This window comes from Parasteatoda tepidariorum, chromosome X1 (assembly GCF_043381705.1).
Source record: "Parasteatoda tepidariorum isolate YZ-2023 chromosome X1, CAS_Ptep_4.0, whole genome shotgun sequence".
In the NCBI taxonomy this organism is placed as follows: domain Eukaryota; kingdom Metazoa; phylum Arthropoda; class Arachnida; order Araneae; family Theridiidae; genus Parasteatoda; species Parasteatoda tepidariorum.
Genome location: NC_092214.1, coordinates 23,147,126 through 23,158,841, shown reverse-complemented (window position 1 = coordinate 23,158,841; position 11,716 = coordinate 23,147,126). Strand labels below are relative to the sequence as shown.

Sequence of the window (11,716 nt, the reverse complement as noted above, 5' to 3'; positions counted from 1 at the left end):
TTTTTTTTTTTTTTTTTTTTTTTTTTTTTTTTTTTTTTTTTTTTTTTTTTTTTTTTTTTTTTTTTTTTTTTTTTTTTTTTTTTTTTTTTTTTGCATAATTCTGGTCCAACTTCAGCAGCTAGGAAATAGCATAACAGTTAAAATTTGGATTGCTATCTTCGTTTGGAATCTTTGTTATGTTTGTTATCTTTGTTAGAATTGACTCAACATTGAACCTTATTATCGGTACTTTGAGCCAAAATATCGTAATGCAACTGTGTAAATAAATAATGATAGGGTGTTGAATTGAACGGTATATGTTGTCCAAATGAACCACAGTAGTGAAGAGTTACAAAAAGATTAATTTTCGCTATACTATGCTTCAGTATGGCCCCGTTATAAGATTTTAGCAAATTTGAACGAAATAATGACTAAAAAGCTCCGAAATATCTGTTTATTTACACTGTTAGAAATTTCTTTTAAAAAGTGTTTAAATAAAAATTTATTTGCTACTTTATCATATTTAACCATATATGGCAGTACTTTTACAATTTATTAATTTAATTTAATTTATTAATGGGAAGAAAAATCATTTATTTATTGTTGTTGGAACCTAAATGGTTAAACAAACCATGGTCAATGAGAATCGAACTCATGTTCATTGAAAGCTTTAAGCTAAGCCATGTGATAAGTATTGCAAATTGTTTTTTTTTTTAATCTTACATCATCGGATGCCTAACACAACAGCGATGTCTAATTATCTTATAGAAATAAGAATGTTTCGAACATTCATGAAGCCACTTAGTTTTTTTCAGCTGGGTACATACTTCGGCCAGAGGGCAAATGTATCAATTTCATGACGCGCTGAAGGGGGACTCGATCGGGGGATCCTTTAACACTTCAGGAGAGTAGTTTGATGTGTTCTTCACCTCTCACTTGGTGAACATGGATTACTGGATTACGAAATTCTTCCACTCATAGTTGGCAGCACCAAAAAATTGCTTCAGAAAATTCTATTATATTTCTCATCTCCCACAGTAGATGATGATTAAAGAACAAACTTAGGTAAACAAATTAATCCACTACATAAACAAATTAAGCCACATTTCATAGTTCACAAAGCGCAATTCAACCACAACCTAACTCAAATGTCCAGTTAAATTTCATTTTTAAGGTTTCGAAACCATGCTAGTTGTAAATGGTTACCGAACCATATAGTTTCGCATTCATGGCTTTTAAGTGCATTTCTTGTAAACGGTTTCATATTTGTAGAGAAATATATAAGTAATAAGTAGAGAAATGTTCCTAACGGTAAACTTGACAGTTTATTGGATGGACGGACACCAAGTTATTTTATTGCAATTTTAGAATTAAAATTCTTAAAGTGCACTTGTAACAATTTAAATTGGTCTAAAATTTACCTTCATAAAATGTTTACTCAAATGTCTTGTAAAAGTAAGCAAACATAACAAGAAGAACAGAAATTTATTAACTGCATGAAATGGCAGATTACAGGAAACCCTTTATTTGTTAAAAAATAAATTACTTTAGTTAAGTTTTATAATTTTTTAAGCAAAATTCACGTAGATATTTGTTATTTTCAGTTTGAAATTTAATAAATTATAGGATAACCATTTGAAGGTGATAATTAAAAAAACTACTTTATTACTTATAATTTTTTTTGGCGTAACTGTCTAAAAATTTTAAATTTTTAAAATCAAAGTATTTGAACTCTAATAAACGTTAATTTATTGCGTATAATGACACTGATTCATAATAGATTTTAATAAGAAATTAATAAGCCAGTGATTAATAAAAGTCATTTTTTGTTCTATTTTGTACAACCCCAGGCTATTTTAATATTTAAAGTATTCATCTTATTTTTGCATGATAAATTAACTTTGCTTTAAAATATGCTTTTTTACATTAATTTTATATTAAAAGGATAAAGATAAAATTTATTTTGATAAGTATCTGTTTCATTTAATGTAAAAGAATATTATTATTTTGCTTGAGATAAACACACAATGTCTCTCATTATTGAGTACGCATTCCATCTAGATATAAAAGATTTTTATAAACAAATGTATTTTTAAATTTGACATAAATTTATAAATTAAATTCCCAAATGTATCATAAAAGTAATTACAGCAATAAAATGTTGGAAGTTAGTCTAAATAAAATCAAATCATTTCTTTCTCAAAAGCTCTAAAATATGAATAAAAAAAATTTGATTAGAAACCTCCATAATTTGCTTGCAAACTGAAAAATTATATAAAATAAATATTTTTAATACACTTATTTTCATTTAATCACCTCTTTTTAATTAAAATTAATGCTAAAATCACTCTTCCATTATGTAAAGCAATAAACATTTTCATATTCCATGCAAGCTGTAAAAAATTTCGGATCAAATTAATGTAAAAAGTACCGGGGAAACTCAGGATGCTGGTAATTTTTACCGTAGAATCCCTTTTTGCGGTACACAATACGGAAAAATTATATAAAACAAACATTTTTACTACACTTATTTTCATTTAATCACCTCTTCTTTATTAAAATTAATGGTAAACTCACTCTTCCATTATGTAAAGCAATAAATATTTTCACATTCCATGCAAGCTGTAAAAAATTTCGGATCAAATTAAGATAAAAAGTACCGGGAAAACTCAGGATGCTGGTACTTTTTACCGTTGAATCCATTTTTGCCGGAACATAATACGGAACAAAAATATGATATATCGTAATTTTTCTACAGTAATATTTACTGTAAAATCATCAAATTACTCTTATTAAAAATGCAGTATAATATTTTATGGTAAAAATGAATTTTAAGGTAAAATGGATTTTGCGGATGATGTACCCTAAATGCCGGTATTTTATACCGTAATTTGATCCGGAAGCAACAGTGCACTATCTGCATCACATTAATGCTTTTTTTTTATACTCATGCGTTTTCAAGACAAAGCAATTAATGCTGGTTATCTCTGTAAGGTATATTTCGTGAAATGCAGCTACACACTCTGACGAGTAATTAGTTGTATGCTTTTCGAAAAAATTGTATCAAAAACTTTGAATGTTCTAAAATGATATACTATTTTTCCTGCTTTGGTGTTTTGATTAGATTTTTAAACATAGCTAAGTTTTATATTACAAAAAACTGCATCAAAACTTTTCAAACTCTAGTGGGTGTAATCAAAGTTGAGTGTGAATTGAATTAGGTGATAAATTGTACATAACGAAAAAAAAAATGGTTAAATAACATTTTATTTAATTGCTATATTAATACCATATTCAACCAAATTAGTCTAGTAATCATAAAAATGAAGGTTTTCAAACTGTTAACAGTGAGAAATTTTTTTGTACTATTTTCACCGAATACGGTTAAACACCCAGAATTTTATCTACGCCAGATAGGCTCACCATATGAAGCCACTTAGTTCCTTGAAATTTGGCACATATTATAGCCGAGAAGAGCTTCGAATCCCAGCGTTGATACAACAATATTTCTCCAATTTCTTTTACAAATGACGAGCTTTCAGGGTCCTGAATTTACCATGGTGACCCTGGATTATTTGAATTCGAAACCCTTATTCACGCATAGATGGCAACACCACAAAGCTGCTTAACAAAAAAAGTTTAGTATTTCCCATTTATCGCCATATCTGGCATCACCAAATTACAAGTGAAGAGCTTACTTTGGTTTGTTATTGTGTTGTGTGTTAGAATTCATGAGTATACATTTTTAACATAATTCAGTTGGTATAAAAAATATTTACAAATAATCAGATAAAAAATTTGATTTATAGTTATGGTTTCTTTTAGCTTATTCATGTTTAAAGATGTAATAAGAAAACTATCGTATTTGCTTTCAATTACCTTTCATGTGATTTAAAAGACATTAGTTTGTTTCAATAGAGGGATTTAGCACTTTCATATAATTTGTTCGTTTCACATGTTCACGTATGTTTGCACTGTGCAGTTATAGAACAATATAGGTTATCTATTGAATTCTGCATAACATATTTAAACATATTCACTCGTGAACATACAGTAAGTTGCAACGTGAGCATGCAGGTTCTCGTACGTATGTTTTACACTGTACAGACACTGTAGAACATATGTAATCATGGGGAATACTGCAATAAAATTCTAAATATCACTATTTATGAAAAAATACATTAAATTTCCAATTTTTTATATTCAAACATTAATGGAGAATCCAAATATTATCAAAATTGAGATCTATGTCAGAAAATAATTAAATAGAATTTTATATTTTTCTTTTTATCCCATTTCCTTTCCTTTACTTTAATTTTTAATCTGTGTTACTTTTTACTACATATAATCAATCATTCAAAGCTCTTTGTTATGGATTACAGAAACGACAAAAGTATTTTATGACGTGTCTTTATTTAAAGTTGATTGTTATATTATGCATTTAAATCTGAGCTAAAAATATTAGTTTCGAAGGAAATGAAGAGTTCTAGCACTATTAGTACATCGCAAATTTTAGACTTGAATAGCAATAAAGAGTTACTGTGCATTTTCGGCTTAAAATAACAAATTTTAGATTTAAAATAATAAGTATACATATTAATGAGGGATTCAAAGTAACTCCTTCCAAATTTAACAACTGTAGTGAGTTACTGTTAACTGTTTAATTAACTGTAACTGTTTAATTAACTATAGTGAGAATTGCGTTAGTTTACGCAATATTTATCTCCTTAAATTTCGATGCAATATTAGTTCTAAATAAATTAGAGCAAATCTTACCTTATCTTTACAATGTAAAATTTCCTAATAAAGTATTTTAGTTCTGTGAAAAGTAACATAAAATCGAAAGCTTACCTTTTCCAGCATACACTCTGTGATAAAAAAAAAACTTTACTGAATAATGTTTCAATGTTTTTCAATATTTTTTTAATTTTTATTCTATAATGGTCATCTTTTAAGGAATATTGTCATGTTCATTTAAAATGTACTTGGATATTTTTGAGTAATTAGTAAAACATGTAACTATATGAGAGAAGTACAAGTAATGATGCGCAAATAAAGGTATTTTATGGACGGAAAAAGTAAAATTTTGAGCTAAATTTATTGATTTATCACTAGATGAGTTCTAATTAAAATTAGAAATTTTAAAGAATTTCTACGTAAACTTAAACTTTGGTTACATTTACCTATTTCAAAATAAATCAGACGTGCTTGAATCTAATTTTCATAAGTTTAATGAAACTTGTAAAATTACAAAGAGAGATCGGATTAAAATAACATAGAAAAAAATATGAACTTCACTAATTTAATGATGCATTAAATAATTGCTGGAATAATTAATGCAGGTAAAAAAATAGATTTTTATAAAAAAAATGAAAAAAAAATCAAATTCTACAGAACTACATAAAAAAAGGTTTTATTTTTAATTATTCGTTCCAGGTTTTGAAATTGGAAGACAGTGCATTAAAAAGGTTCCAAATTTCAAGTTTTACGTTAAAAAAATTAAAGTAGGTTCAAAATTAAAATATTAAATAGATTTCAAAATAATGATTTTTTTTAAAATTTTTTTTAGGATTCTGAAACATATTTGAATTAGGATGCGAAAATATAAATAGAAATCTTTTAAAATTTCGTTTATTCTCGAATACGAAATAACATCAGAGTGTTTAAATAATTATAAAATTTGTTTATAATAACATATATATATATATATTAAACAAGATGGGAATTTAAACGAATAATCTGAGGAAACTGAAGCGGAAAAATACACTTGATAACATAAAAATCATATTTGCTTTAAAAAACATGAAGCTGGAAAAAGTTGTTATGTTTCCAGCTCTCAAAATATGCAGTTCATTTTCAAGACTCACCAGTCGTGAATGAGGATGTCTCTTTCACGTCTGGCGTGTCTTGAGACTGGGCGCCTATTTGGAGTTCTCAAAATATGTCGACTGCTTTCATATTCGTATTTCTTGTAGCAAATGAAGCTTCTATAGTATCAAGTGCTTATTTTTTGTTATTAAGAAATCAAACTTTTTTAAGAAATAAAGTATGAAATCAAGCTTTTTGTTTAATAGCTACTTTTTTTTTAATCCCAGAGTGTAAAAGCAGTAGTATGGCATCAAATAAAACTTCTCTACGTCATAAAGATCAATAAAATGAATGTATTTAGCTTACTCTGTATTGCCCCCAGAATAAAGCTGCTATGAACCACTAGGCAAACTCTGAAATTGCACAGAAATATGTGTTAAATAAGATTATTATAAGTGAATCAATACTTACTACTACAACTGAAAACAATATTTTTGATTTTAGATCATGTGCATGTTCCAGTTCAGGTATACTATCCAAAGCATCCAATCTATCTACTCGAGATTGTGCATATAAACTTCCGTACCTACGAATCAGAGCAGTTGGTCTTCCTTCGCCCATTGATAAGTTTTCGAAACGCATTCCCCTGTCTAACATCAAACGGGCTTGTTCGGCTAATCTGAAGAAGAAAAAAAATTAAATTATATTTTAGAATGTTGTTTTAAACTCATTACTGATAATAGAAGAGCTTATACTCTTTGAATATGAAATATGCATCTCAAGGTCACGCGATTTCTCCAGTTTCCACATTTTTCCTCTTTCTGTTGTCAAATCTCTGTCGGTTGGTTACGCCCAAATCCTGCATTTTTATCCTACATTTCAGTAAAGAATTAGACTATACTTGCATGGAAAAAATGCAAGATTTGTCGTAACCTAGGGAACATAGAGAGTAAAAGTGTGGAGAGTGGGAAAATCACGTAACCTTGAGACACTTATTTTCGTTATAAGGAGTAAATGGGAAGACCATATGTCCTGTGTTATATTTTTTAGTCTATTGTAATTGGTTACGCTTCGATAGCATTTTTGTTTTTTCCACCGTTAAATATTAATTTGCGGTTTTTCTACATGCATACTTCTTTTTTTTTTCATTTTTGAAAACGGTTTCTTAAAAATACAGAGTGGTTTTTAAGGAATACCTTGTAGTTACATTATATTTGGACTGAAGTCTTTGAATGAAGAAGGATTTCTAAAGATAGATATTTTACTTTCACTTACGTGACAATATCATAGTATTCATTCACGTTTTCATGTTATTCATTTTTTTAATAAAAATAAGCTAATTCAGACGTCTACAATTGTCAAAATGAAAACCAAACAATAATAATAATTTGCTATAGAATTATCAGATTTTCTTGTACTAAGTTGTATAAAACATCCACGAAAAAATTTAGTGGTGTGTTTATATTGAATAAAAAATCCATTCATATAGCATTTTTAAAATAATCCTGATATTTACAGTTCGTAAAATTAAAACCAAAACACCTGAATAATTTTAGATGTAATGATTGGATTTAAAAGTGCATAATATGTTAAACAATGTATGAATGCAACGCCCACTTTATGTATTTTAGTTAATTATCGCTGACCAGTTGTGTAAAAACAAACAATATTCTTTCTCTTAAATAAAAGCGCGTCTTTTCGGAAGATTTTGATTTTTCTTACATGAGTAAACGGTAAAAAAGATTCCAAATTCTTTCTATTTTTATTAAAAACTATCTGAATACCTGTTCTCCGTATGGGGTGAAAAAATGAAATTATTAATATATAAGAACTGAACAACATTACGAAATCGTACACAAAATTGACATTATACCAATCCTATTAATAAATCCTCAATAATTCTAATTTTTTTTAAAAATTAAATATCATATTTTGTCCTTATCAGTGGTTTTACGTAATTAGATTATTCAAAACACGTGTTCAGTAGTTAATCTCATTAACTGTAACTGTATTCAGTATCTTTTAAGTAGTTAACTGTATTCATTTTTTTTTGTCATGATGCTACTCTGCAACTCATTATGGTCAACTCATGACCACCATTAAGCAATTTTCTCTGGTACTTAACCCTTTCGAAGGCCCGTAAAAACCTCTTTCCTGTATCTATTTTAAAACTGCACGGTATTGATGCAGTTTTAATAGGCACCATACACATAGTAATTCTGCCTGCATTATTATATTTGGTATTCATTATATTCGGCATTTATTATATTTGGAATTTATTGAAATGGCACCAATTACCACAGAAACAAAAGCACCAATTACCAAAATTAATTAAGCACAATTGACATAAATACTGCTATGGTAATTTTTGTCTTTCTCCTTAATTAGTACCATTTCTATGTTAATTTCTCTTTTCAGCACATTGCTTGCTTTTATTTCATTTAGTACCTATCACCAAAATTAATTAAAAATCATTGTCGTTGATAATGGCATGGCAATATTTAACGTTTTACCTAAGCGAATTAGAACCCTTTCTCCATCAAGATTGTTCTTTAGTACACAGCTTATAGTTTTATTTTAATTAAAATCGATTAACAAAATTAATAAAGCATCATTGGAGTGAAAAATAATATGCAGAGATTTTGATTTTCTACTAAACGAATTAGTGCTATTTCTCTATTAATTACGCTTTTTCTGTACTTAGTTTATTTCTTATTTCAGATTAGTACCTATCACCAAAACTAGTTAAGCATAGGCATCAATATTAGTATGGTAATTTACTACGCTTACTTCTATAGGATTTTTTAAATTTTCTCCTAAATGATTTATTTCTCCATTAATTTTGATTTCTAGTACATATCTTTTTTTTCTCAAATACCATGGATTTTAAATTATTTATTTTTATACAAATACGTTTCAAAAAATTACTGAAAAAAAAAACACGTGTCTTAATATTACTTAAAAGAAACTAATTTTGTGACATCGTCCACCAATGCTGCCACGCTCATGTTGATTATTTGACAAATCAAATAAAAAAAATTCATTACGTAAGAACGTGCAATATGCTCATTTTTTTTATTAGTGAGCTATGAGCAAGTAGACATCAATGACGCTATCTTTAAGATTGTCTGCAATTTCATTTATATCAATGATAATGTCTAAAACAAAGAGGAAATTCCATTTTTTAAATGTCTCTCCCAAACTATCTAATTGAAATTTTTGCACGAATTTTAGGATCATCTGGAAAAATCGCACCTCTTTCCCACTGTCCAAATTTCAGGACGATATAACAAACGGTTCCAGAATTATAAAAGATTCACGTACACACAGACAAACTCTTCATTTTATTATTATGGATTCAGTTTGAGTGAAAAAATAAATATTATTCTTTGCCTTTATGTTTGATCCGAAAGCTTTCAATAATCAAATTCTATAATCCCTAACACTCATTTAAACTTTTTTTTGTTCTTTGCTTCTTACTATGCTCTCCCCCCCTCCTTAGAAAAGAGGGGTGGAAGGAAGATAAAGTGGCTCTCTAAGACTGTGCAGACAGCTGTTTTTTTTTCTTATTAAATGCACTTAGAATCATTTTCCATTCAGGACGCATTCAAAGACTGTTTTTCAATACCTTTTATCCCCTGAGATCTGCGAAGTCTAAAGAATGGGAAAAATAAATTAATGTTCTACAGTTAAGTATGACTGAAACAAAATCTATCTCGGAGAAATCTCAATTTTTTCAAGAATGTCACGAAGGCTTTTCTTCATGAGCTCTAATCTTTTTTATTTATAATAACCATTTCAATTCATTTTTAATAATTTAATAAGAGGAAGTGGATTACAAGATTCTGAATATTTTGAAAATAAAACTAACTAGCAGACAGGCACTTAAAATAAATTATTTTATGAGTAGCGAATTTTTTTCTAAACGAATAAAAGTTCGTACCGAAATAGTGAGAAACATGCGTTTTAATGTATTAATTGTTTTAAATTACTACTTCAATATTGCAGAATTAATTGCTACCCTATTCAAATATAGTTAGTTTATTTTGTAGAAATCTTTAATTATGGGGAATTCTTAAATTGGAATTAGCAAATTATTTTTTAGAAAGATCCTTTGGAAATGAAAATCACATTGGGCCATCTAAAATAATTGAACTGGAAGTAACTATTGAGCAATTATTTTTCCCGATAATGCATATGCACAGCGCATATGGATGTCAAGCGACTGAAAACTTAGTGATTAATACAATTAAGCTTATAGCCAATGCCCTACCAAAGCTATGTTAGTTACAAAATGTGCTACAAAAGCTTACATATGTTTAAAATGTGCTACAAAAGCTTATATATGTTTAAAACGTGCTACAAAAGCTTACCTAGTTACAAAATGTACTTTAAAAGCCTACATATTTACAAAATGGGCTACAAAAGCATACCTAGTCACAAAATGTGCTCTAGCTAGGATAGAAATATTCGGACTATTGAATTCAATGGTTTAAGGAATTCAATTGCCATTGACATAAAAATATTGCTATCAAGTGAAATCTATGTTCACAATGTGAAAAACTACAGTAGTATTAAAATATCGCAAGGAGTTTTGTTTATGTTAATTAATGTTAATTAATGCTACCATGCTTCCAACTGAAATTAAAATTTGAGAATCTAACATTCATTCTAAAAAGTTGGATTCGTAAGAAAGGGAGAATGTAATTAAGCACACTGATACATTGTTAGAAATTTCTCGGAGCAAATGGTTAAATAACAATTTATATAATTGTTTTTTTTTACTCTATTCAAACAAACAGTAAAATAACCATAAATAATATGGTATTCAGACTGCTAACTGTGAGAAAAACCACTTATTAACTGTTTTCTCCTAATATGGTTAAACCACCAGAATTTTATCACACCAACTAAGTCCACCTAATGAAGCCACTTATTTCCTTGCAGCTGGGTACATATTATAGCAAAGAGGGCTAATCTGTCCGTCTCAGGACTTACAGAGTCTCAGCATTGACACTACAATATTTTCTCAATTTTCTTCAACATATGAAGAGTTTCAAGCCTCCCGCATTCCCCAATTTGTAACCTGCACTCTTTAATGCATATTACCTAAAGAAAAGCCAAATGTCCTATTACCAAAGCCTATTGCTAAATGCCCTTTTAGTAAATGTCGTATTACTAAAAGCCTACTACCAAAGAAAATTGTCCAATAGGAAAAAAAAAATTTTTTTACGGTTTTATAACCATACTAGTAGCAAACAGTTTCAGAACCATAAGGGTAAAAAAAGTTCTTTACCATAAACTTTATGGTTAAGTTGATGAACAGACTACTGCCGGTTATTCCACCATAATTTTTGAATGAATATATTCTAACAGTGTACATAAGATACTTTATGCAAAGATACAAATAGGAAAACTCACCAAATTATTATAATGCTACTGATACATTATAATAATTAGGAATGTATCATTAAAAATGATCCATCGTTTTCTTTTAAGGAAAGAAAAATAAATTTAAAGTAACTGCTGTAACAATTTTGAAAATAGTAACTTAAACTGATTTCTTTTCCTTAATTTTCATAAGAATATATATTGGGTAATCGAATTAAAAATCATTCTATATATAAACTCAAAAATCTTGAATTATGTACAAATTTGCTGCAAACTTGATAAAGTGCTAAAATGAACCATGTTACTGTTCAACTTGAATTTAATATCGTTTTATTAAGGTTAAGAAGTACTATAATATTGTTCATCTTAGCCTAATAATTAGGGTGCAGTAAATTTGAACGATGTTATGCTGCAACACACCCCAAAATTTAGATAATAAGTAGATTTATTTTAAATTGTTTTATCATTAAAAAGTCATCTTCAGCAATTTTATTTTAATTTTCCATCTTTTACAGTCTGAGAATATATTTGAAATTCA

The 11,716-nt window shown here is 28.1% G+C and overlaps 1 protein-coding gene across 1 annotated transcript in view; it reads right to left on the bottom strand.

Moving 5' to 3' along the window:
- LOC107455311 (uncharacterized) overlaps positions 1-11,716 on the bottom strand; it is a 136,689-nt gene that overhangs the window by 23,931 nt on the left and 101,042 nt on the right. The window contains exon 5 of the mRNA XM_071187964.1: positions 6,259-6,466. Coding sequence (XP_071044065.1) covers positions 6,259-6,466 — 208 coding nt within the window. The remainder of the gene's footprint in view (positions 1-6,258; positions 6,467-11,716) is intronic.